The sequence below is a fragment of the Drosophila kikkawai genome, chromosome X, assembly GCF_030179895.1.
Source record: "Drosophila kikkawai strain 14028-0561.14 chromosome X, DkikHiC1v2, whole genome shotgun sequence".
NCBI classification, from domain to species: Eukaryota; Metazoa; Arthropoda; class Insecta; order Diptera; family Drosophilidae; genus Drosophila; species Drosophila kikkawai.
In genome coordinates, this window is record NC_091733.1 from 13,094,339 (window position 1) to 13,121,967 (window position 27,629).

The following is a 27,629-nucleotide window of genomic DNA, read 5'->3' on the forward strand; positions in this document are numbered from 1 at the left end:
TCATGGTAAGGTCACTCTTCCAGCATGAAGAAAGCAATATTATTTTCGTCTATATATAATATATATATATTTTTTTCCTGGGTTTTCCACGGTTTTTCTTCAATTTTTTTTAGGGATATTTATGGAAGACAGCTACAGCAGAAGCGGCAAAAGTTCAGACATTTTGGGCGTAAATTGATATTAATTATAATTATATTCCCCCCGGCATTGGGTACGAGAGATGAAAGATATGGCCTTGTCTAGTGCCCTTTGGTATTTCTGTATTTTCTGGCGGGGGACGATTTAACAATTCAATTGGCACATGAATAATCAAACAGAGCCTTAATTATGGGAAAAAAATATATATATCGGAGCCTGAAGAATCTCCAGAAATTTTCCCACTCCTACATTAAATTTCGTGTAAACAAAATATTAAATTATGCTTAAGAAAAACCAGAAAAAATTAAATAGTAATAAAAGCAAACGAAATAATTGTTGAGCCAACGCGGCGTATGAGCAATATTGATTTTCCCTAATTGGATTTTAGCGCGCAAAAAACGCAAATAGTCAGAACAAGAAATAAATTCAACAAAAAACAAAAAAAAAAACACAAAACGAAATAGGAAAAACTACAAGCAAATCATTGCAAATAGCTTCAGTCCAGCGTGTGTTTTTATGATTATTAGAAAACATCTTGGAAATAAATAAACTGAAATCCGAGACTGGACATAAAAAACATCTTGGTGTTTATGGCGATGAGTTATGGGCAAACGATTTAGCATCTCTGCCAGGCATCTATCTCTCGCTGTGTGTGATGAATGAGATCTTTATGGGTCATACAAATAGGGATTGACTTTTTGGTAGTTAAAGAGCTACTCTAGTTATAATTTTATGATCTATAAGCAGTTTTTTACCATTTTTTTAGGCAATATCTGGGCTTTAAATGCTTTATAAATAAGCATGGGCACACTCTTTTACGTTTCGCTCAAGCTGGCCACATTATAATGAAAAATTGTAAGCAACTTGTAAGATTTTTAAGTAAATATAAACTTTAGTTATATCTGGGCTTCAGTGACTTTATAATGTCACAGAGTTACACGTTTTTAACTTTTTTTTTAATTTTATTTGTTTGTAAGGTTGATAAAAAAACAAAAAAAATGTATTAAGTTTTGATGCTTAAAAAGTTATATAGTTTTGCCCATTTCCTAAATGCTTTCTTGCTTTGATAACTTATTGCCTTAGTTGCTTTATAAGTAAACAAGGCCACACTTTTTAAACTTTAATTAAACCTGGTCACATCAAATGAAGAATTTCAAATAATAAGCTGTTTTTAAGTCTTCGAAAGAGTTCTTATCTTTGATTAAATTAATTTTATTTCATAAAACTTACTTAATAAAATATACAAGAAAAAAAATTACATAGATTGGCCCTGCCTGCCTTTTGAGATATGCAAAGGATATGGGAATTGCTCGTATGAACACAACATCCATATATTATATAGATATATATTTATATATAGTGCGCTATTCAGTGGCTACAAAACAACGACTTTACACGATACGGGTAAATACTTATGTATATATATATTATATGTAGATGGGGTTACACAAGGGACATTAATGATTTATGGATTTAATGTACAAAGAACTTCTTAGGGATGTATATCGATTTCAAAATCACATTGAAAATATCATAAAATTTGATTTAGATATCGAAAAATACAGCATTTAACGTTGAAATATAAAAAAAAAAAATGTTAATTATTTTTCTCTTGTCCGACTTAATATTTCAAATAAAATATTGATTTATAGCTCATATATCGTAACGTTAAATGTCGAAAATCGTATAAATACATCCCTAGGTAGTACTAGAGACGCAATTAGGTGCTTCGCTCGAATTTGTTGGATATTATAATTAATTTAGTTAATGTTTAAACTTGATAAATAGCGAATGTAATGTCTCTGAGCATCTGAGAATTAAGGAAACACTCTGTGGGACACTGTGGGACATTGAACACTAGATTTCTTTGGCTACTCACCTGCTTGAAGGGCCGCATGCCGCCGTTGATCCTCAACGAGTCCGCTGCAATTCCAGCGATGCCATCGCCGGAGCTCTCCCGGAGCTGCTTCAGCGACACATTGGGCACCGTGTGCGAGTGGGAGTGCGAGTGTCCGACGCAGGCGGAGTGGGGGCCACAGCAGACAATGGCCGTGGTGCTCGATTCCGGCTGTGAACTCTGCCGGATTATCCGGGATCCGTTCGTGGGCGACGATGTGATAAGAACTGGAGGTGGCACCTGCTGTTGCTGATGGACTACTTGGAGCTGGTGTTGGTAGTGTTGATGCTGCTGCTGCTGTTGCTGTTGTTGCAGCTGGAGCAGCATGGAACCACTGAGATTGCCCTGGCCCTGGAAGGCGCTCTTGACGCTGTCCCGCGAGGCGCTCCTATCGATCTGCCCGCGATCCGCAATGGAGCTGGACATGGGCGTGGTGGAAGCACGACGGCTGCAGTTGCGGCATGCCCGGCACCGGCTCGGTGCGCTGGGCGGTATGCTCGAGGCCAGATTCTGATATGATGATGTGCCCAAATTGGGATGGCTACCAGGACCGGGACCTGGTCCGGGTCCAGGACTGGGACTATGGCTATGACTATGGCTGTGACTATGGCTATCGCCGGGCTTCAGGCTTAAATTCATAATTGATATGGTCTGTGGTTGCTGTTGTTGTTGGTCGTTGGTCTGGTCTTGGTCCTCTTCGTGAACTTCGATGTCAGGCACTAGGCTCGTCCGGAGCAGTCCCTGCTCCACATCCTCGTCGTGGGGATTCGTTATGCCACCACCGCCGCCGCAGCCGCCACCGCGCATACTCTCCTCGGAGCCCATTCTCGCTTGCTGCGACTGCTGCGGACTGGTCAGATATGTGGAAGTCCGATCCTGGCGCATCAGCGTCGGCTTGCTAGGCTGTGTGCTACCAGCTCCCGAGCCCGTTCCCGTGCCCGAACCCGCCACAGAGCCCGCACCAGAGCCTGTGACGGATCCGGTGGCGGAGCCCGTGCCAGAGCCCGTCGAGGAGGTGGAGGTGGCGCCGGTTGGTCCATTGGTAGAGCTGCTTTTCACCTGCCGGAGCAGCGCCGTTCGTCCGCCGCCGACGCGTGACGGATTTGGATTTTGACTTACCAGCAGCGAGTCCGTCTCCTCGGAGCTTACGTAGCCAGAGTTGGCGGTGTCGTTCAGCTTTTGAATTGACATCTGCAAAAATGGGAATTGAAAAAGCCAACATTAATCATGTGAAGGTAGGCATGGTCATTAAGACTTGCTAGGAATTTCCTTATTTAAATTTGAATTCTCACCATTTTAAATTTTATTATTCAAAATACGAGGTCAAGTAGGATTCGCCTTTAGCCAAAAACACAAAAAGAACATTTTTCACTGCCAGGCACTAGGCACTACACAACTCAGTAGACCACTGACTAACTTTCACCAATTTATTTGGTCATTACCTTACTTTTCAGCTTGAACCAGTTGGGAATTATAAGGGTCGATACGGGGCAAACCCCAAAAGTATACAACATTTTCTTAATTTAATTTATTATTCTTTTTTTTATTATTTATTAGTTTTTTTATTTATTATTTTATTATTAATTTTAATTATTATTATTATTTAAAATATTAAATTTAAATACCTATACCTATGATTTTAAATATTTAAAATATATATAAAAACATTAATAATGAATTAATTAATTAATCTTATTAATGAATTTGGAATAAAAAAAAGAAACAATCGTGGAAAAGTTCTTTTTGTTGCTTTTGGTAAAAGTTTAGCCTTTGATTTTTACAAATATCTAAGCCGACTTAACCTTGATTCTGGAAAACTCTGTAAATTATTAATATAAATATTCATTAAATAATAAAGATGTTGTTTTTGTGTTTCGACAATAGGCAACAGTGCGTATGAGTGATGTGCTCAACAATGCGTATGAGTGATGCAATTAGGTATGCTCTTCAAAATATCCTTTAAAAACAAAACTAATTGTGATCTAAAGCCCAAGGAAAAGATAACAACAACAAAAAAAAGTTAAGCCTTCATAAAATGCAGAACAAATCGAAGGCCAATCGAGGCTCAGAAGGGATGGAAAGGGGGTTCGAAAGCTGCGGCCAAGCTTTCCGGGGCCAAACTATATTTTCAAGGAGTTGGACATTGACAAAGAACTGATAAGCCACAAAAGCTTTAAAGCCACCAGCAACCACATGTGGCAAGGTGGGAAAAAGCTGTGGTTGACCGCAAGTCACCTATGTGTGAAGGGGGAAATTAACCCCCCACCCCCCAAAAAAAAACCAAGGGGAAAGAACAATTTGAAACAACTTTCAAAAATGTAAAAAATTAAAATCAATATTTCAGCTATAAATATGAACGAGAATTGTTAATTATGCAGGCTTGGTTATGCAAAAATTCGTAAGGCAAACGAGAGAAAGAAAAAGCAGTTAAAGAAATTGTACTTTATTTTAAATATGAAAATAAAAAAAATATATTGCATGAAATAGAAAAATTAAATAACTAAAAGGCAAAAATGGTCACACTTGGTAGAGTTTTCTCTAATATAGTCTTACTTTTTTTAATATTTTAATATTTGTATACCTTTTCTTTATTTTCCAGTGAACTTTTCTAGTTTCATTTTGGACAAAAAAAAAAAGGACAATTGAGGCACCTGGTAAAATGTGAAAATTTGAACACCTGCAGAGCAATGGGTTTTGCCCTGGCATATACCATATATATTATGTATATATATATTACAGGTATGTACATACAGTACGGAAGACATATATAAATCCATTATACGTTTGCATGTCGAGCGTGCCGCTAATAATAGTTGGGGGGCCCCACGGTCCACACAGTCCCGGATGCCAGGCGAAACGCCATAGATACATAGATACAGATACGTAGATACTTAGATACACAGATACGAATGAGAATGTGAGGATTACAGAGAAAAAAATCATATTTTTTATAACTATGCATTTATTTATGAATTTAATTCAATTTTAATTATAAGAGTTTATTTATATAAAAAATGAACAAATTAATCGATTTATTTGTATATTTAAAAAATATGATATTAATCCGATTTTTCGTATGTTTTCTACCTTTTATAGCTATAAAACATACTCGAAAATATATTTATATGTTTATTTTATATTTAAACAATAAATATTATATTTCAAAAATATATAACATCATTCGATTTTATGGTTAGAAGATTTTAGTTGAACTTCAACTTTTTCAATTTCACGATCTAGTCAGCCTAGACCTTGATTTGCCCTGCCTGTCATGTGACCTAGCTAGACGAGCTCCCAACGGAGCTCAGTTTCTATCAAAACCCCGTACCGGCAACATCACAAAAAAAAATTAAAAAAAAAAAAAACAAATTATCTACTTTTTAAAATTTTTGGTCAACAAGATTATATATTTTGTATTTTTTTTTTCGTTCTTAGTCTTAAGCGTAAAGTTTATAATCTAGATTAAGTTCCAATATATTAATCATTATTAAGCATAATTGACAAGCATAAAATCCAGGAGAAGGACAAGTGAATATACTAAACAGAAAAAAGAAAATTACTTAAAAAAATTAATAAACAGGTGTAAAAGGAACCGCACAAACGCAGCACAGAAGCTTAATACAAGACACACACACGCTAACAATGGATGCAAATGGGAAACGCCCCACCTAGATATGTAAATATATAATATAAGTAATTAGGAGAAGCTGTAAAGGAACTACAACAACAATAACCAGACACCAATCATACCAAAAACCACAAATGCCGAACAAACAGGAGATCCTTAAAACGAATGAAAGGGGCCTTTGGGGACACATAATGTATAATGTCAAGAGCATGCTTTTGAAAATAACGATAACGGAGGTACGAGGGTAGTCATCATGGATAGAAGTCAGTTGAAGATCAGGAATTAGGGACGAAACCAAAAAAAAAAATAGCAAAAAGGAAAAACCGAAGAAAAAAATAGTAAAAACGGAACCTAGAAAAAAAAAAGCAAAAAAAGGAAAGCCAACACCTAAACACAGAAAGACGAGTATCAAAATTATGATGCGCGACATGAAAATCAAGCGAAAAGTCCCCCAACAAGGATCCTTCGAAACGATAACCAGGATTGGAAATCCATGGTGAGTATCAAAGTTTAAAATTTAATATTAAAAATATATTTCAATAATGGAAATCCTAATATTTAACTACTAATAGTGCAACCCCAACTGAAGCTGGTTTTGGTGGGAAGACAAGGCTCCAAGCGCGATCCTATCTGTGGGTTTTCATTTTATATTTATTATTTGGCTTACAAAAATACACTTAAAAAAATTGTTGATGTTTTATTGGGTAGGTTTAATGAGGGACTTGTTTGAAAACCAGACTTATTTTATTCTCTCAGCGAGATTACGAGTGATTTCCAATATCAATTCAAATATTTCTATTAAAATTTTTTTTTTTTGTAAGCGTACGTGTTCCAAATTGGGTTAAAATTCTTGGGGATGGCAAATGCAATCGCATTTGGGGCCGCAAATGAATTCAATTGTTTATGAGCGCCACCCTTGATGGGATTTTCTATAAATAACCATTGATTGATTTGTCAGTCACTCGGGCTTTTCAGCCAAACAAAACACAACAAAAAAATATATATACATATATATATAGAGTAGGGCGAGCAGAAAATTGAGTAACCAAAAGAAAAGAAGATTCCCACATAGATCCGAATCGGGGGAATAATTGATAAACATCTCTGCGGCTCTCGCTTTAATTCAATTCAATTCGATTTTTCGATTTCGGATTTCAGATTTCGGATTTCGCCCCGTTGAGTTCAGCTGATGAAATTTTAATCACCCCATTAAAATGATTGCTTTATCGCCCAGGCACGTACAGTGCGGCCCCAGCAGTGTAATTCATTTCGATTGCCTGCCGATTATCATCTCGTAAATATGTGTTAATTCGATTTCGGATTTCAAGACTTTGGGTTTTTAGTTAATTTATGAATATTAACCTGCCATATAATAAGAATTATTGGCTTGGCTTGCTAAGGGAGGGTGGAAGCAAAGAAAATTAATAATAATTAAAATCTACGCAAAGGTGGCTAGTAAGTACTATATATTAATCACTAACTGTCTCGCCTATACCTAAAACGATAATTTACTTTTCCTGCTCACAATGACCAATCAAATTCGATTGGTTAGCACAACAACACACAAATCACGGTAATCCAAAATGTCGTCCAAACGCCCCTCCACAAAGTATTAAGCCATCAATCGTTTTTAAGGCCCTGAACCGCACTGTACTGGGCCTTAGTGTGAATGTCCTCGTCGATGGCCAGAGGACACATCCAGGACTCTGTTCGGCTCTGCGCCGCCGGGTGCATGGAATAAGTTGAGCCAGGAGCTGGTAGATGGTAGCTGGTAACTGGGAGCCCAGGTGACCCAGATGTCATTTGGCACTCAGGGCTAAAACATGGCCCGCCAACGCAGCTTGGCCAATAACAATAAAGCCAACAACACCGGTTAACACACGGGAGAGAAAACCTTGCTGCTGCTGCTGCTGCTGCTGTCACTTTAGCACATTTCCCGTCAAATTACGCCCTTCTTGGGGCCTTCAATTAAGTGAATTTTACATGAGAGAGTAAAAGCCACTGCAATAAGTTCTGCGAGGAGATGTTTTCAAAATTAAACTAACCAAAAAGGTTGTTCATAGAATTGTGGTTTTACTAAGAATTTCTTCGGTTCTTTCGGTTTTGCTTTAGGGACTAAGAACGGGCTCTCTCAGAGCTGAAAATAGAGAGAGAAAGAGAGTTTAAATTAAACTCTCTCGTTCGCTACGGAATGAAACTGATAAGCTGCTGTTGCTGCCTGGCATGTAAGAGAGTATGAGAGAGAGAGAGAGCAAGTAGTGAGAGAAGAGAGAGAGAAGGAGATCTTTTCCTAAAACCTAGTCTTAAAAGAGAGAAATTATTACTCTCCAAATGGAATCTTTTTATATTGATTCCCTTTTCAATTGAGTTTTCTGGGAACCAGACTAGAATTCTTATAAAATTCTCAAGTTAATATATATAATTAGACAAAGGCTTAAGTAGCATTTGGCAAATCCGCCAACACTGACAATGCCGCAAAATACAAAATAAATAATGGCCAAGGAATTTCTATTGTATAATGGCCCGGGTCTTCAGGCGGCTCCTGACAGCGTTATTTAATGGCTGCCAACCATGGCTTGGGAAAACCCTTCAATCTTCAATCTGCAAGTCCGCAGCTGTCCGGACTCCGCGTGTACAGATACAAATTTATTGCACAACTCAAAATCACGGGACCGGGAGGCCGGGTCCCAGGGTCCTTTGGCTTTCAGGCGGGACTCTCTACATAAATTTCATTCGCACAATACAAAAATAAAAAAAAAGAAAGAAAAAAAACATGAGGGAAAAAGAAAACAGCAAAACAAGAAAATCGTTAACTTGGCCCGGTTTTATCCTGTAGGCCAGGATAACACACACACACAAATACAAGTACAAGGGACCACTCCACACCCAAAACTCACCTCAACAACAACAACAACCTCGTTGCATTCGTCAAAAACGCTGTTTGCGCAAAAAAAATAAATAAAAACCGCTGAAAATGGGGGAAAAATATGGAAAAATAGGGAAAAATGATAGTGGAGGAGATGCCACAGGAGGGGTCACCCTCTAATTGCACGGAAAATCGTCGACAAAAGCCACCAAAAGATTAAAAACCTCAACCCTCCTCAGGGCCTCTGGACAACAATAATCTCACAGCCAAGCTGCTGAGCCTTTGGTCCATGAACTTTAAAGGAAATTCTTCAAGGTTTATAATTTAATTAATAATATATGTATGTATATTAAGCAACAAATTATGTTAAATTAATTATTAAAAATAATTCGTTTGAGAATTAAAATTTAAATTCTTTTTTCTATATTTTCTTTTAACGATTTAATTTTTATTTTTAAGACTTTATTCAGTTATTTATATATTTGTTTTATATTATCTAAGCGATAATGCCACCTTTTGTGTAAGAAAAAATAGCTCTTGAAGAAAATAAGTTAATCATGTAGGGGAATCTATATTTCTGTTGGTTAAAATGTTATTTACTGATTCCTAAATATATTTTATATATATTATCTTCCCTAGTCTTACATAATTTAAAGAGACAACAATAGCAGCAACAAAAGATGTCCCATTTACTCGCTTAAAACACATACACAAAGGCTGCTAATCCACTTCACAGCCCCCGGGTCCTAGACTTTGTCCTAAACTTGAATTGAATGATTGAAACACTTGCCTGGAGCAGCTCCATGCCTGCCAAGCTGTCTGGCCACTGAGAAGCGACTGCAAATCCTGACATTTTCGATATGGGTCTGACTTAACCCACCGCACCGTGTACAACGGCTGCCCCTGGCAACTCTCCATCACGAAGTGTCCAAAGAATAGTTGATGGACAGGCAGGCAGACAGATGGTAGAGTAAAATACATGGAAAAGCCATCGTTCTATACTCTCATTCATAATTTTATACCCTGGCAGGGTATTATAATTTCAGTCAGAAGCTAATATTAATAATAATATGAAAATAAATAAAAATAAATATACAAAAAAATCGCTTTTTATTATAATTTCCAACTAGTTCTAGCATCTTACGATTGGAAACCAAGCTGAATGTTAAGGTAAAGTGATGTCCTAAAGAAGTCGCTACCCTATAGACCCTATCTCTCTATTGTAGCTTAGTGCTATGGGTTTATTACCTGGAAAAAATCTATTTTAAATAAAAATAAAAAGAAAAATCTGTGTGACTTACAAGCTTACCCTCCAATTCATAATACCCTTTGGCTAGACCGAATCAGGTTAATGAAGCCATCAACGGAAAACCCTACTTACTTTACGTGTGTCAAGCTCTGCGATTGCGGGTTGCTATTTATATATATATATGTATAGACTATAGGATATGGTAGACATTATGCCCTTGGAGTTGGGGCTTATTCTTGCGTAATTCACGTGTCCCTGTTACCATTCCCATTCCCCCAATTCCCGGAGAATCGGAAGGCAAAGAAATTGTTTTGACAAGAATTGACATTGCTATCCAAAAGTTGTCGGCACCTGTCAAGATGGATGCCACTGATATACCCGCATATACACATACAGATATACGTGTAGTATATGGTATATGGCATGCAATATAGTGTGTATTATAGACATCAAACAAGGCCCGATATCTCGGGCATCTCTCTTTTTCTCTACTGTGTGTAAAACAATTACACATGCCTGAGCATTTTTAATGGCCAAATGCGGGCGGACTCCACCACGCACTATGCTGAGTCATAAACGATTCTACCATTTTCCACATTTTTCTCATTTTCCTTTCTAATTGAGTGCGTATATACTTAACATATGCACACGGTATACAGTAGTGTTGGAAAAAATAATACCACAAGCTGTAAATTATATTTGTGGTTTTTGCAAATATTATATATATTATCTTAAGGTGTTTAAATGTGTTCTGTTTATTTTTTTCTATTATAAAAATATAATAACGATTAATATGATATATCGACAATAAAGCAATCAATATCATATCGAAAATATCGATTATATTAATCTGTTTCCTGGTTTTATGGGTCCAAAATATTAAAAAAAGATATTAATTTATGGCACTTATTTCACAACCCTAAAATATCGATTTATCGACTTTCTCTTTAAATAAACAATACAGTATAGAAATTAGTAAATTTTTTATAGCTAAATTACTACTAAATTTGGCACCTATACATTTTATAATAGACTTTATAGGGCTATTTTTTATATACATTTAATATAAGCCCACAAACCTTTTATAATAATGAAATCAAAGAAAGCTAGCATTCTTTCAGATAATCTTAACATTCTAATCAATGTTTTTTTATTGTTGTTCCCGCACAATAGGGGAATTACCTAACCTCATCCCTCGGTACTTATCCAAGCGCCTTTCTGTTCCGGCGAATACAATGCAAATTTGCAGTGCTATTATCCTGTCCGCAAGCGTATGCTTTGTGTACATGCTTATATAGACACATTAACAATGTTGGGACAAAAAAAAACACACATACATACACAATAAAAACGCTGTTTTCCTTTTTTGCGCCAAGTCGAAGCTGTTAATACCTTAATGCCCCCCAACCCGAGACCCGAGACCAACTGCCAGGCTTTTGAAAAGGGTATTAGCCACAGACTTTGGGTTTTAGGGCTCGAGGGCTGCGGGTTAAGGATTCTTCGGGTCTAGATAGACAGACGGGGAAATTGAATAAGCGAAGCGTTGGCAATATGGATATTCGGGTTCATTGCTTTGACATTGATGAGACAGGATACGGCTAGACATTTACACACACACACACACACACACACACATACTTAGAGCGGGCAAGGCCCACGGATGTGGGCCAAGGGGGTTGGTCGAACAACGCACACTTAGAAAATTAAGGTAAAGTTAATTATATAGGATATGAGTTAAATCACAAGGTTACCAGGAAAAATAAACATTCTAAAAGTAAGCCACATACCGACCAAGTCAGTATTTCTAGTAAAAATCCGATATGATTTCGATAATAATCTTAAATATGATTAATCGAATTTCTATATATCGAAAATGTAAGAAGTTTACCGCATATAATTAATAAGTATAAATGTTTAGCTTTAAAAAAATTACTTACATATCGCGTCTAAATAATTTAAGATGATTTAATATATTAAAATATATCGTATTCAATTATTTACATTTACTATTTAAATTTATAATTAGATTATTTACTAAATAAAGATTTTTCTTGAATACAATATATTTTTCCACTGGACAAGCACTCACAAAAAAGCACACACACGGGCGGACAGACAGGCGGACGGACATACGGACGGACGGATACAGGGACAGACGGACAGGGACTGTTGATGGACTTATGTAAATTGACTATGCAAACTGTATAAATATTTGATCAGTTTTCATTCCACCTCGCGCACTGTTGGCCGCAGAAATAAATGTATTTTTAAGTAGATGCAACCGCCACTCACACATGCATATGTATATATACATACATACATACATATTATATATATAAATATATATATCCCTGTCATATATACGTACAAAATCAATCAAGAGTAAATGGACGCGTCAAAAATCAGCAAATGTGAAATACTCACCATCACACCCAGCATGGCCCCTCAGGGGGGGACGTAAAGGTTATGCGGGTCCTCCCACAGGACCCCAAAAAGCAAATGAAGCGAAAAACGAAAAGCGAAAACACGAAAAAGGAAGGTCGGGAGAAGAGCAAGAAGCGAGAAGAAAAGGAAAAGGCCCTCGGCCCGCAGGCAATCGATGAATTCATTTTTGGTATTCACCGAAATTGTTCAAACAATTATCGGTATGAATAAAAGACGTCCGAGCGTCCCTCTCTCTCTCTCTGGCTGGATTTTTATGAATAGCAATCTTGTCAGGCCCTAAAAAAGTCCCTCTTACAGATACATAAATGAAACTAAGTTCTCGGTTATTCATAAATTCGAGCGGGAGGGGGCCTGAAAGAGGCTGCTGGCGCACTGAAGTTGACTCAAGTGGTTTTGCTGAATTAATTATTGATAAACGAGATAACGATGGGCCCTTTTTTATCAATATACAACACAAAAAATAATAATAATTACCCAAATTTATGGACGTTTTTGTGGATAAGCTATTATTGGCCAATAGATTGACAGAGGTAAATGGGTATTGGCCAGCTTCTAATTTCAAATTAGCAATTGGTGGGGAATTTGTCTCATAATTTCCCAGAAAATACACAAAAGCCACATACAATTTTTGTTATTGAGACTTTTTAAAATGAGTAAATGGCTATAAATGGTAAAATCATGTTTAAATAGTGTTTAATAATATGCTTTAAACCAATTTTGCTGATTTTAAATCAATTTAAAAGACTCTTAACAGTATGCAATGAAATATTTAATGTTATATATACATATATATTTAAAATAAAATAATATTAATATGTTGTCTTTAATAATTCATAAATAAATAAATTAATAAATTATTTTCTAATTTATATAATTAATCAATAATATCAACCCCCAAATTCGGCACAGTTTCGAGGCGTGCCCCAGGAATAATTAAATTTTTGTTCCGAATTTCCAAGAAAAAATATGGCAAGTAGCACGAACAAAGGCAAAATAAAATAAAGAAATTATTGCAATATGGAGCGCTCCAGTCAATAGTGAAAAATTAAGAAATCAGAGATGATGACTCGCCGGCTATGACCACAAACCATATACATACATACATATATTTACACACATACATATGTATGTACATATATTCAACGTATATGAGGCAGACACTCGTCTCCTCTCGGACACAAGCGAGTGAATCGTAATGAGTTTTGAAATGTACACCAGGACCGTTCGGTGTCATTACGGCCCCGACCTCATCACTGCCATTAGCATTCAAAGTCTGGCATATGTACTACCTACTCTCTCTCTCTCTGCTCTCGACAAGAATATCGGGACCGGGATGGGTCGGTTAATTGGAGCGCATGATTGATTACAGTTTCCATTAATTACGCTCACTTTGCTCGCTTTTTCTGGTCATTAACCATTCAGCGGAGGACTCTGGGAGCCACAACAAGAATAAGGCGACATTTAAAATTCAAAAGATTAACGAAATAAATCAAGATTCGATCCGGAAATAAATGCAATTTTCCATTAGCCAAACAAAAAGCTACTTAAGATTCCCATGGGACAGATTTTTCGGGAGTTCCTGGTGGTGCGTATATAGATATTTCTGGGCATGAGAAAAATAGGAATGGGAATTGGGAACGGGACTGGGAAAGCAACTGGGAACTAAGTTCGGGAATCGGGTTCTATTTATGGCAAATTCCTACATCGCAGACGTATTTCACATACAAGTGCATTCGGAATGGCCGGGACTGGGACGTAACGGTACGTGTCGCACCGAGGGACGTATGGAATGAAACGGGAGCAATGTGATGAAAGCGAAAGCAACATAATAATTTGCAAAAAAAAAAAATCTGAAAAAATGCACAAAAAAACTAAACGAAAATTAATCTCAGGGGGAATTGGAGAATGTTTCAAAGTGTTGTTGTATTCTTTTTCATAAAAAGTTTATTTGATGTATTTTTGTTTAATAGGTTGAAAAATAAGCACAATTGACATTCTATTTACAATAGTTGTGGGGGTTCTTTCACATTATTTTTGTATTTACTTATCTAGTTTATGGTCTTTGTTATTTACAATAAAACTAAGAAATGTCTATTTTGGGCTTTATGTTATGGTCTTTGTTTGGGGGAGGGTAATTAACAACTACTATTCTGTTTTAGTGCCTTTCGAAACATGAAAAGAGCTATGAACAACTGGGAAACAAGATAAAATAGGTTTAGAGACTCTAATTTCTATAAAAACTTGTTGTACTTTAGGAAAATTCCATTAACCATAATATATTTTCCACGCATAAATACACTAACTCACTAATAGGGTAAGTTATTTTCCAATTAGCCTACTTTAAAAACTATTTGAGATATACGAGCGCCATTACTGACCCACTTCTAGTAATTGTCCTATTCCGGGTCCTTCTCTACACACATATACAAATTCGGTTTGGAAAAGGTCAGACCGGCATAAAGTTTTCGTTTTAAAGTTGAAACCCCCAAATGGTCTTAAAGTTGCACACACAGCATGCTCAATAATTTATTTTTAGTTATGTTTTTCGGGGTTCCGACCGCAAACTCAATTTGGACTCTTCATGAATTTTCCATGTGCGTCAAAGGAGCGACAGAGAACAGGAAAAGGGCTGGCGACTATCAGTCATTGTTTTGGCTGAGCTTAAATCTCTCATATTCCGCTTTCAAGGACCACCCAATCCTTATGCATTTGCATGACCGACCGCAGGCCCAGGCGCACACACACTGACGAACGTGTCATCGGCATGGAGGACCTTCTCTTTGGCCCGTCTTTGATTGCACAGCACTTGAAAGCTCCTGTTACAGCCCCCAAGAAACGGCTCTTGTTCTAATTCAACTTCTGGCTCTAGTTCTGGTTCGGGTTGCGGTCTTTTGGCTTGTGGTTGGCCGGCCCAGCTGGGGCCCTAAATCTGCATAACTGCACAGAGCCAAAATGTCAAGTATTTCGCACTTGAAGCCATTCCATTCGGACATACCAACAATTATTAGAGACCACGATAAAATTCTTGTTAATAAGCTAAGGAGATAAGATGATATTATTCTGCTTAAAAGATTCCTAAAACTTAAAATTAATTATAATGTAAAGAGCCATCTCGTTGCATTTATAAACAAGTCCTTAAAAGAGCTATTAAAAGCAAAGCCCCTTCATCTGGCTCCTTAACTTGGTTCTTTTTTTTATTATTATTATTTTTTTTTGTCCTCCTGCAGCTTGAAAACTAGTGTAAATGGAATTTCCCCCTGTACAACTTGGCTTTCCACGCTTCTCGCCGAGTGACTCTCTTATTGTACGAGTATATGTGTTAAGTCTTTAATTAATTCTGTTTGAGCCACTTGATCTGGGTTTTAGCCGGGCTTTTCTCTGTCTACGAGTGGTTGTGTATGTGTGTGTGCCAACTGCAGCTGTGAATTGAGGAATGCGCACACATAACTCATTTAGCATTCACGCTGCTTACTCTCTCTCTCTCTCTCCTCCTTGGCTCCTTGGCTCCTTTGTTCTGCACTCTCTTTCCTCCCTGCTCCCAGCTCCCTCGTCCTTTTCTTCCTGACCCCTCCTCTCAGCGCTTGCATTTTGGTTACAGTTATAATAGCTTCGTGTTGGTATGCGGGATTTGTTTTGGCGGTAGGGGGTGTAGAGTGCAGCGCGGTGTGTGTGTGTGTGTGCAGTGAGTGGTTAGTTGTGTGTGTGTGCTATCTTATTGCTCTTTGTTGATATGTGCCCTGCAGTGGTAGTAGTGGTTAGTACAATGTAGTGGCAATAGTAGTAGAAGTAGCAGTATGTAGCAGTAGCTGTACTCACTTTGATATTTGGCGACGCCTTTCAGCAATGTTCGTTGTTGTTATTGTTGTTGTTGGTATTGTTATTCTTGTTGTGACTCCTTCAGTTAATAGCTGGTCCCACTGGAGTTGTTGTCGTTGCTGCTGCTGGCGTTCGCCTGATGATAAAATCGGCAATGTTTGGTACGCGCGTGTCACTGTGCTGGTATACCAGGCTGCTGCTGCTGCTGCTGTTGCTGCCGCTGCTGCTGCTCGTCCATATTGCCATTTATGCACTTGCATGTGTAGGTGTGTGTGTGTGTGTGTGAACGCGCGCGACAAATAATAACCACAAAACGGTATAGATATTCGGTGGACTTATGTATTTGGGAAGTGCCGTTGTTTTTTCTGCTGTTGTTGTTGTTGCAGTTGAATTTGTTGCTGCTGCATTTTGTTTGCCATTTCCAATGGCCGCACTCGGGCGCCCTTGCCTGCACTTGCTTTTCTTTGTATTTCTCTTCCTTTTGTTTGCTTTTCTTTAACTTTATATATTAACTATAGAACAACAAGAAAAAAAATTAATTTTGATATGTTTATTTATATGCATCTAAAGATATGTCTGTTTGCATATGTGTGTTTGAGGACGCGACACCCACGACGATTCACGACGAAATGAGCATTCAACTCAACTCCGCTGCTGCTGTTGCTGCTGCCGCTGCTGATTTTTTGTTGGTTTTTCTTTGGACTCTTAATTCGGACGTTTTTTATGCATTTCTGCCTGTGTCTATTTTTACAGGTCTCTCTTCTGGCCCGAGGGGAGTTGCAAACTTTCCAAGTGCCAAGTGCCAAAGTGCCGATTGCAGTTGGCAAACGTCAAAAACATTGCTCACTGCCCTCGGGCTGTCGCCCGCTCACGGGCTCAAAAGTAAGGACACTAAGCCGCTCTGATTGACGATCCTCTCTCTGACTTTCTGACTCTCTGAATCTCTGGTTAGTCTTCTCTCACGATCTAAGCTGCTGTTTCTCTCAATGTCCTGATGGTGTCAGTTTCTGTTCTCTCCTCTTTTTTGTGTTTCTTTTGTTTTGACATACGTTTCTGTATGCGCCTGTGTGCGAGTTGTGTGTGTGTTAAAGTTTCTGCAATTTTTGAGTTGCCGTTTTAATTGTATTTAATTTTTAAATTGTTTTTTTTGTTTTTTGGTGTTTGTTTTTTTTTTTATTTCTTGAGTGCGCGACGACAAAGTAGACTTAGAAGCTCTCAACACACAGACAGACAGACAGACAGACACAGCATATAACGGGACGGAGTCCGTCTCGCTTTCACGTTGATGTTTCCGTTATGTTGTTTGTGCGATACTGACTCAATTTGTTGCTCGGCACCGTGTATATAGCGTCGTCGTCGTCGGCACACGCATTCCCTTGCTGCTGCTGCTGCTGTGCTGCTTCTTCCACTGCTTCGCTCTGACTCGGCTGTCGGTCGTTTGGTCGACGGGTCGCCTCGTCTAACGGTCGGTGAGCGCGGGCGCTCTCTTCCCTTCTCCTCCCTCTGCTCCCTTCTTCGTTGTTGCTTCTGCTGCCGTTGCCTTTCTGCCTCTCTTGTGGGCGGGAAGTCGTTTAGTCCGCCCAGCGGCGGCGACACTTAACTTTGTCTTCCAAAAAATAAAAGGGGCGGGGATTGGGTTAAGTACCAAGTTCCGTTGGCAATATAATCTGAACCCATAAAGGTATGCTACCTTTTTACTCTTTTCAAACCCAAATTCAAGTTTTAAAATTTATAAAAAGTGTTTTTATTTCAGGAAAAACTACCTAATTTTAAATCAATCAAATTTTAATCAAATAATAATGGTCAATAGCTTTTTTATTATATTTAAACTACTTTCTTTTAAATAAATTTAAATACGGCTTACAGTGCGTATGAGTAATATTTTGTGTAATATGTACATATTATATTATTTTGGCTTAATTGAAATATTTCACACCAACCCCCCTGCAACGCCACTGCCCTGCCACACTGGCCACTTGTGTGTGCCCCAAAAAAAAAAAAAAAAAAAAAAAAAAAAAAAAAAAAAAAAAAAAAAAAAACGGCATATAACGGCAATTCGTTGGATGCATGCAGCGCCGGGAATCGGGAGTCGCGACTCGGAATCGGAATTAAAAAAAGAATCGGAGTTGGATCGGAATCGGAATCGGAGTCGGAGTCGGAGTCGGCGACGAAGTTGGAGCCTCGAGAACAACAGGAGCGGAGCTCATAGAATTCAAAAGAACAACGAAAGAGTTTGAAATACAGAGAATATCTATAAGTATGTGCCAGAACTCAGCAATAAACTATGAATTATTTAATGTTTTTTATAGATACAGATAAAGTTACATGATAACTCATTAGCTACAAAATCTGTACACTAATAGTCATAAATCATATAAATAGATAATGATACTTCACTCTGATAAAAAGCAAAATAACATTTGAATGTCAAGGGTTGTCACCTTGTTTTGGCATTCAATTTTAATATACCTATAACTAGGGAGGAGGTAATGTACCTGAATTATAGCATAAATAGATTACCTATATTGTATGAAGTCCTTAAGGGATAATAATACCTTAACGAGGATCTTTAAATCTAGTTTTTGCTGTGTCTTGGTGATTTTTGTCACCTGGAAAGGCTGTCCGATTTCATGCTATAGGGGGGTTAGTGGGTCAGGTCCGTCCCTGGCCTTCGGGTTCGTGTCGGGCTTTTTTTTTTTTTTTGTTTGGGATTCGGGTATGGAATCGGGTGCGGAATCGGGTTGTTGTCGCTCCCCGAGTTCCGTTGCGTCACCGGCGTTTGTTTGTTGCCACCTCTTAATGGGGGGACTGGGGATTGGGGAGGTGTGGAGGTGCAGTGTTGAGGTAGCTGCGTGGTAATGGTGAATTTATGGTTCTGTGGGCGGAAACAGATGGGTGGGAGGGGGTAGAGAAAAAGAGCGATGGAGAGTGGGAGAGAAGAACGCTCCTGGCGCTTGAGGCTAACGGTGGTTGTTGATGCTTGTTTTTGTAATTCCCATTCACATTGTATCCCCATTCCCCATTCCCCCAATTCCCTCCATTTCACCATTTCCCGTTCTTCCGCTTTTTTCGCTGCTTTGTTTTGTATGCGTTTTCGGTTACAGCTCGAAACTGGCACGAGTCAACTTTTATCGCACCAAAAAAAAAACACTATACACACACACACACACATGCCACTCAACCGCACACCCGCACACACACAGATGCGGTCAACAAAATATTATGAAAAGAGCTTACAAAAAAAAATATACATAGTATATGAAATCTTTGGCAAAAGTCCTTTGGTTTGGTTTCGGTGTTTAGGTTGTTTTTTATAAATTCCTACAAAAAAAAAAGTCTAAAGAAAATATAGCAAGGCATAAGTTAGGGGAACGTCGTAAAACAACACAGCTTTATAAGTTCTAAATCAAGTCTCCTGATGATCATAATCAAAGCTCGCAACCATTTTATTGAAAGATCGCAGCAAATCGGTTGCCCGGGGACCCTTTTTTTAAGGAAAGTATGTAGGCGATTTTAGAAGACTTCTTTTTTCTAATATCGGTACCCTTTTTGTTCTAGATTTCTATCTTTCTCTCAACTTAAATTGTCAGTTTTCTGGCATTTAATAAAGTTTTCCTAATTAGGTTAGCCACAAGCTCTCCGGTAATTAATTACAATCGCTTGATTAGAAAAGTTGTTCATACACTTGTCGTATGTGCAAAAGTTTTTAAGTGCGAAAGTTTACCCCCAACCATAATGATTAAGTTATCAACACAATTATTTTGGAGAAAGTTCTAATAACCTTATTAGCTTGGCCTCAACTGTCTATATACAAACGGAGAGAGACACACACAGGGACATTGATTTGGCATTTGTTTTTGCAGGGCCTCTTTTGACTTAATGCCGCGATTATTATTGCAAAAAGAGGCTAACTAAAATGGCAAAAACAAGCAGCATAAAACTAAAAAAAAGCTTTCACTTCTTTTTGTTGTCCATGGGAATATGCGGAAAACAAAACTAAAGCCGAGAGAGAGAATAGAATGAAAGCTGACAATTTCGATTTGAGGCTTTATGTATGATATCCCCAGACTTTACCTGACTTACCTGCCTAATATTTACTTACCTTGGCTCATATATAATATATTGATTTGTTGCCCAGCCCTCGGCTTCTCTCAACCATTAAAATTGGTAGAAATCGTTGTACATACATAATTTATAAAAAGGACCCCACCAAGCGGACTGAATATGTATGTATGTAAGTAGTTTTGGGCCTCCGAAAAACAAAGTTATTCAAGCGAAATAAGTTAAGGGACCCCTTCGGTTTCTGCCTGTTTCCAAAAATACACCAAATCAATAAGGCTCATGATAATATACACTTGTACCATCATTATTCAATAAAATAATTACCAAAGGGGGTTAGGAACAATTTAAAATTAATAAATATGAGGTAGAAAAGCCGGGTTTTTTAAGCAAAATTCTTATACTTAATCAAAAATTGCTTTAAAAATTAATATTATTTAGATTCCGAAATTTCTCTTTCTCTGACATAGATATTTATATCCTTAACAAACCAACAGGATATAAATTGTATCTGTCCCATCATTAGCTTCAAATCCCTCCCCTTGAAAAAGACAATGATAGAGGTGACTGGGAAAGGAAAAGTCCCGATTATTGGGGCCTGGCGCAGTTACGTACCATCCGAAAATTGGAGCACATTAATCAAACCAATTAATATAGAAACGGAACAACGGAAAAAGGTCAACCAGTGGAGGCTCCTGGAGAATCACAGGGGTAAAGAGTGGTAGTTTGAAGGTGCCAGCCCCGGCATTAACCCTACTAATTTTCAAAATGGAAATGCCTTCATAGGAGGTTGACAGAGCAGGGTACGGGGGCGAAAAATGATTAACGAACGAAGCTTGCGACAGACAGCATATAATAATTTATTGATACCAAGCACACACACTCACGCATTCACACACACACACACGTGCCGGCGAAGGACTCTCGCAGGACCTTTGAGCCTCGCTGCTTGCCTCGCCAGGTGACTGCCGTGGTCAAGGGCTCCGTTGCCGTACAAGTTCTCAAAAGACCCGGCAGCTACATAGTTTGCTGGCTTCCTGCAAAACAGTAAGAGAAAATCTCATAAAAAAGGGAAAATTAAAAAACAGGAATAAAATAATTTAATTCATTTTAAAGATATAATATTATATTTTCTCTATCGATTGATAAATTTAATAATATATTAATTAAAATTTAAAAGTTAATCTTTAAGTTCCCATTGTCATAGTTGGGCGCCATTTTATAAAAGAACCGTTCTATGTGGGACTAAAGAAAAAGTACCAGTAATTGTACCAGAAAATGCCCCAAAATTAGCCAAAAGTACGAATAATATCTTAAAATCCTAAGAACTTTTGATTAAATTTCCTTTCATAACTAAAAAATTAATTTAAATTGAACTTTAAAAAAATGTAAGAAAATATTTATAAAATTATCAACTATTTCCTTTCAAGCTTTCTTCATTTTATTTTCGAACATTTCTTTATTATTTTCAAATACATTTTTCTGTTAATACTAATTAAATGAAATGAATTAAAATGAATGCTCCAAATAAATAATAATAATAACATCATATCTTAAATCAATCATAAATTCATAAATTAATTAAACTAATTAAATGAGAGACCTCAAAAATTCGTATTAAATCATTAATCATAAAACATAAAATTATACAATTATTAGATAAATGTCATCAGTTAAGGCAATATAAAGTTACTGTTAAGTTTTGTAACTTATGAGTGCTAAGTAAGTGCTAAGCTGTAACTAACCAAGAATACCTGTTTTATTTTCTTTTCATGTATTTACACCTCACACACATGGGGGAAAATCGGTGACCTACAAAGCCAAAAAGTTCGGCTTGGGGGTTTTTTACGGGCTTTTCTTTTAGTTTTCCTGTTTTCCGTGTTTTTTTCAGGATTTTCTAGCTCGGGAAGCTCTGGGAGACGACGACCAGCTAAGAGACACGCACGTGTTCTTTGTCCAAGGACTTGCGAGTGCGTTCCTCGGTTCGAGGCCGCCAAAAACCCCACACCAGTTTCTCACCATTTCCCCAAATGCTTTTCTTTCCTTTTTATTCGATAAACATTTTTTAATTGTAGTTGTAGTTTTTACATATCTTATACACAACATTTAGTCGAGAGATTAACTTAAGTTTTAGACTTTGAATTGAACGTAGAGTTAGGATACAGTACAAACTAGCTTGAGATGATGATGCGAGCGAGATGTCGGATGTCGTCGTCAATCTTAAGTCACCTACATATATATAGCAAATACTTATCGAATGGGGGGAGAGCGTTTTCTTGATGGTTGGGTAAAAGGTCTAGGGTTAGGGTTTTCCAAGGTAAGAGGAGGATGCGTTTTTTTTTTTTTTTTTTTTGTAGTGGTCCGTTGCCGGTGGTTTCGTATGAGTATAAGACACAATTCATAGCATTCTGAGGATGAGAGATCGGTCAGGTATGTGCATATAGGTTATATATATTTATATCTAGATAGGTATCGAGTAAGAATCGAGTGAACGAACTGCTTTCTTTTGGCACGCAGACCGACGACAGACAGACATACACAAGATCCATTTAATATATATATATATAAAGCTTAACGGGTTGAGCGGAAGGTACACATACACACACTTGGTTATCCGGATCCTATGCTCTACATAGTATGTCTATTATATGTACTTATATACGCATATGCCCTAGACATCGACCACCATTTTCTTGTGTATGTCAGTGTTGCCCACCACCGAACAGAACTCATCGAACGATATCTTGCCATCCTCGTCCTTGTCCGCAAAGCAAATGGTCTTGTCTACGATCTGTTGCAACTGTGTATCCTTCAGATTGTTGCCCACCATCATCTTCAGAACCTGGAAGAGCTCCCCGTTGGAGATGTAGCCATCGTTGTCCATGTCATAGATGCGAAAGGCGAACCGCAGCTTTGACAGCTTATCGCCGCGCACACTGAACTGCGAGACGCCCTGGATGAACTCCTTGAAGTCCACCTCGCCATTGCCATCGGCATCAAAGATATCGATAACGCGCTGCACCAATGGATTCTGCTGCAATTCCGGCAGCGACATGAACTCATCTATGCTCAGCGCCCCGGAATTGTCCAGGTCCAGTTTACGGAAACGCTTGCCCAGCCGCCGGATCTCGTCGGCATCGAAGTTGGAACACATGTCCATGGGTAGGGAGGTCTCGTTACCCATGTTCTTGACCGAAGATTGCTGTTCGCTTCCTAACTAGATGACAAAATGGGTGATCTGTGGAAGAATTAAAACATTTATTTAGGTCTAGTTAGGGGGGTATGATAAGGATATACAATAGAAATCGTTGGGAATTTTAATTTCAAAATTTTAATTGAACATTAATTTTTAAATATAATTTTTAAAACCCTAAAATATCTGAGATATTCTTCAAGTCTTCTGCTGAATTAAAACCCAAAAACTAGATAAATATGATAAATAATCCCTAAATGGAAGATAAATTAATTCAACAATTTTCTAAAATTGATAAATTCAATAAATAATCCCTAAACGTTTCCTTGAACATTTACAAAACTGAAAAAATCTTGTGAAAAATTGTTATCACAAGCGATTTCATTAGGATTTTCTCTCTGTGTGTGAGTGTAGAATGTGACCCCACCTCACCTTTGGCTTTGCTGCTCTCCTCCTCTGCTCTGCTCTACGTCCTGCGATTCCTGCGGCTTTCAAAAACTTAGTTTCGCTAAGACCAGCTTATTCTAAAGATAAACAAGGAAAGAAAAAAAGAAAAGAAAAAAGGAAATGACAAGTTATCAGCATATTTTAATTACGGCTCAATCGTATCGATTTTCCAATTTGCCAGGCGAGCCACCTTCCGTCACTTTTCCGCTCCGCCAGGAATTTTGTTTGGTTCCAGTTCCAGGATATTGCGGCTGTGGCCTAGGATTTTTCTGTGACTCCACGGTGGCAACGTAAGCAGTGCTTATTACAAGTTATTTTATATTTACCATAAATAAACAATTCCGTTGATTTTGTTTAACTCCCAAATGACGCTCTCAACTCTTCGCTCGCCAGCAAACACACGACTGTGAATGGGAGAGCGCAGCGCTTTTCACCGTTAGCTTGCTGTTTGGCGCACGTGTGGGGGGAAGAGAGAGAGAGCGAAAGCATAGTGAAAGCATGTAAGGTGGTCTCAATGCGAGAACGGCTCTCTCTTGCTTTCGTCAGAGCCGACGGAAAGCTGGGGACAAGAGCTAAGGAGAGAGAGAGAGATGTTGAGACCACCTTATATTGCTCCAACCAGGTCACAGCGCAAGTGTCAGCCTGCCAGGAAGCTCCGTTATTTTCGGAGAGAGCGCAGCTGTCAAAGGCAGCCAGCTGTTGCTTGCCACCTGTTTTTTGGGGTTGCAAAATGCCTCTTCTTTTCGGAGTTCCATAATATTTTATTGTATTTGTTTTTGAAAAGCTTAATTTTCGGTGGCTTAACCCCCAGGATATGAGCTTACATTCAACATTTTGTATAGCCTACATTTGGCAATAGGATGAGCCAGCCAAAGCTTTAAGCAATTCCTGGTGCTCCCGCTAGAGATGGACCTAGGTATTATCCTGAAGGTGACACTTTTTCAAAATGGTTTCGAGAAATAAATAAATAAAAAATTCTGTAAATTCTGTAAAAAATAAAATTTTCGTATTCATCATCTTATTTTATTTGTAAACATTGTCACTACGGATTTGCCAGCATTCGAAAGACTCGAAAATAACAGGGACAGAAAAAAAAACAATTAATTATTAAATATGTGGCATATTTCAAAAACCTTTAAAAACCCAAGGAAGTACCTTAAATAATATGACACTTAATCGACAACAATTATCTGTTTCTTTTTCTCCACTAGAAAATCCTCTTCCTCGGTGCTGACATCGTATATATCCTCTTCGGATTTCGCTTTAATTAGAGTCTTGTGCTTGGCCTTTTTCTTACGGTTTTCTAAAGTAAATATGTAAAATATAGATTGAATTTTAAAATATTTAAAAGCACTTACCATCGGCCACACGCTGCAGTTCATCTTCCGTGTCGATGCCTGAGGATGCCTCTTCTTGACTCTGAATTAGCTTTTTCTTATCCTTGGGATCTGCATCATAGGTGTTAGTCACCTTGATGGTTTCATCATCCTCCTCCTCGTTGGACTCTCTACGCGAGCTCGGCTTTCTGGCCTCATCGCACAGCTCCTCGTCACTTTCTGGCTGGCCCAGATCGTTGGTGTCCAAAGCGTAGCGCCGCCAAGGTAGATACTTTCGCAGATTATAGCATTTCTCGATCCAGCTTCGTGTGACAATCTTGCCCTTCCCCTTCACCTGATTGTATTTGGGAGTGTTTTTAAAGGCGCAACTGAAAAGGTTTCATATATATATATATGTATTTTTTCATATTATTATAAATTATTAGGAAACCTACATCAAATGAGTGCATCCTGGCTCCCAGTCCGCTTTGTATTTGGCCCCCAGAGCGGTGGCCTTTGAACGCAAATCGGCACGATCGGGATTCTGTAGGGAAATATATTTTAAATTAATTAATAAAGTACATTTCAGAAAATATGTATAAATGAAGAAATAATTCTTCTTTTATGATTTTTATTGTAAAAGTTATGGCTGTTATGATCCCAGTTTTATCGATTATTGATGTCAAATTCGATAAATATATAATATAAATCGATATTTTGACTTCAAATTTCGATATACCTAAGTTTACCAAGCTTACCTGTATGCCGCTGATCACCAGAACCACGCCGCTGAGCAGTTGATTAAAAGGACGATAATGGATAATGGGATCCGTATCCTTATCCTTAATTCGGGGCTTTTTGGCTGGCGTGTTTGTAGGCGAGGAGGAGAGACGCTTTTGGGCCGATGGCCGAGAATTGTCCCTGGTCTTAGAGTTTTCTCTGTGCTTGGACCGGCTCTCATGCTTATCCTCTCTCTTGGCTCCTGGCTTGCTCTCTTTCTTCTCTTTCTCTTTCCCTTTCTCCATATCCTTCCTGTCCGGCTTCTCCTCCTCTTTGCCTGAGGATTTGTTATCTTTTGATTTAGATTTGTCCAGGGAATGTCTGGACTTGGACTTGTCCTTTTTGCACTCCTTCTCCTTTTGCTGCCGCTCCTGCTCCTGTCGCCTGCGATCCTTATCTGCTTCCAAATGCTTGCTTAGTCGTCGCTTTTTGGCACTCTGCTCATCGGCATCTTCGACGTTGGAGGCATCATCGTCATCCTCACCAAACAGCAATGAAGCTCTATTACGATCCAAGGGCTTGACGTCGCTAGCTTCACCATCCTTAATTGGAACGGGCGATGGGCTGGACGAGGGTTTGGGCAAGCTGGCGGAGACCTTGCCCAGGCTGAGTCTTTTCAGGGCCGTGGATCCGGCATCCCTAATGGCCGCCGCTGTGGTTGCAGGTGCTGACTGCGACTGCTGTTTCAGATGCGACTCCTTCTTCCAGCTCTGAAACCTGGTCAACTGGCTGTCGTTCTCAGAGTCTGGGGATTCTTCGCGCAGCTTAAAAGCCCCAAACTGCATCATCCTTTCGGGCAGTAAACTCTTGACCTTGGCAGGAGCTGCAGTTGGAGTCGGAGCCGCCACCACATGCACCTTGACAAAGGATATGCCATATTGGACATGCCGATTGAAGGGCTGCGTGCACACAATCTTCAGCAGCTTCCACTTCTCGGGCAGGGCTGTCTGGTCCAGTGAGGGGCTACTGAAGCACCGTACGCGATTTTGGTTACTCGAGTTCTTGCTCTCAATGGGAGTCATGAACGAGCTGGACAGGAGGAGCTCACGGAAATCGTCCGCCTGGCAGCCGGTGCGACTGACCAGAACTTCGATGAAAGCGGAATGCTCGTTGCCTATGTCGATGCCTGTGATTTGCTGAGGCTCCTGGAACTCCAGGATCACATAGGCGGACTTCTCGTTGCCGGATTTGGTGCGCCACTTTTTGCCGGCACTCTCCTTCAGCAGATTCTCGGCCACATGGACCTGAAAGGGATTCCAATTGATGAGTATATGTTTCTATATAGGAGAATAAGGCCCCAGCTCACCGCATCTTCGCTGCTCACTTCGCGTACGCACTTAAAAGACGCTATGGGCATTTCGCAATTGTTTTGTTTTTATAAGAACAATCTCAGACGCCGCTCATTTGGGCGGGAAACTCTTTGCGGTCTATCGTCTCTCGATTTTCGCTCGACAATTTGATTGATTGTGGAATTTCAAGCAAATTTAAGCCAATTTTAATATTTGTTGTTCTAAAGAATGAAATGCAAGACGTGTTGTTTTGTTTTGATGAAAAGTTTTTAAAAATAAACCAAATATGCAAAAGGCGCTCATCGCCCATCACTAACAGTTCTGACAGCGTATTTTTACCCATCACTAGCAGTTCTGATAATTTAGTATTTTTTCTATCGAGATATTTAGCTATTAAATTATAAATTTTTAAATTTAATACTTTTTTTATGTAATATATTTTTTAAAAAATATTTATTTCTGCAATTAATACTAACTGTTTTCTTATTGTTGTTTTTCCTTTTGCC

General features: G+C 38.5%; 3 protein-coding genes and 2 long non-coding RNA genes across 5 annotated transcripts in view; 2 read left to right on the forward strand and 3 right to left on the reverse strand.

The window, feature by feature from the left end:
• The window catches only part of SK (small conductance calcium-activated potassium channel), a 55,474-nt gene extending 52,032 nt beyond the window's left edge, over window positions 1-3,442 (reverse strand). The window contains exons 1-2 of the mRNA XM_070287875.1: window positions 3,328-3,442; window positions 2,018-3,226 (exon numbers count right to left, since the gene is read on the reverse strand). Of these exons, the coding sequence (XP_070143976.1) occupies window positions 2,018-3,226; window positions 3,328-3,330 (1,212 nt within the window). The 5' untranslated portion in view covers window positions 3,331-3,442. The remainder of the gene's footprint in view (window positions 1-2,017; window positions 3,227-3,327) is intronic.
• A 938-nt stretch (window positions 3,443-4,380) lies between these two features.
• Window positions 4,381-4,876, forward strand: LOC138929285 (uncharacterized). The gene is made up of 3 exons (XR_011445704.1): window positions 4,381-4,561; window positions 4,635-4,774; window positions 4,849-4,876. It is a non-coding gene; the product is annotated as an uncharacterized lncRNA (long non-coding RNA).
• A 507-nt stretch (window positions 4,877-5,383) lies between these two features.
• LOC108079437 (uncharacterized) lies at window positions 5,384-6,351 on the forward strand. Its single transcript, XR_001770872.3, has 3 exons — window positions 5,384-5,563; window positions 5,616-6,159; window positions 6,236-6,351. It is a non-coding gene; the product is annotated as an uncharacterized lncRNA (long non-coding RNA).
• Window positions 6,352-22,129: 15,778 nt separating this feature from the next.
• CanB (Calcineurin B) lies at window positions 22,130-24,207 on the reverse strand. Its single transcript, XM_017173767.3, has 3 exons — window positions 24,065-24,207; window positions 23,724-23,815; window positions 22,130-23,336 (listed from the first exon to the last, which is right to left on the reverse strand). Exon 3 carries the CDS (start codon window positions 23,280-23,282, stop codon window positions 22,770-22,772), a length of 513 nt encoding a protein of 170 aa, XP_017029256.1. The 5' UTR covers window positions 23,283-23,336; window positions 23,724-23,815; window positions 24,065-24,207; the 3' UTR covers window positions 22,130-22,769.
• A 550-nt stretch (window positions 24,208-24,757) lies between these two features.
• Window positions 24,758-27,416, reverse strand: XRCC1 (DNA repair protein XRCC1). Its single transcript, XM_017173765.3, has 5 exons — window positions 27,141-27,416; window positions 25,813-27,078; window positions 25,510-25,598; window positions 25,097-25,443; window positions 24,758-25,041 (listed from the first exon to the last, which is right to left on the reverse strand). The coding sequence occupies exons 1-5, from the start codon at window positions 27,189-27,191 to the stop codon at window positions 24,911-24,913; spliced, it is 1,884 nt and encodes a 627-aa protein (XP_017029254.1). The 5' UTR covers window positions 27,192-27,416; the 3' UTR covers window positions 24,758-24,910.
• Between the last annotated feature and the right edge of the window lie 213 nt (window positions 27,417-27,629).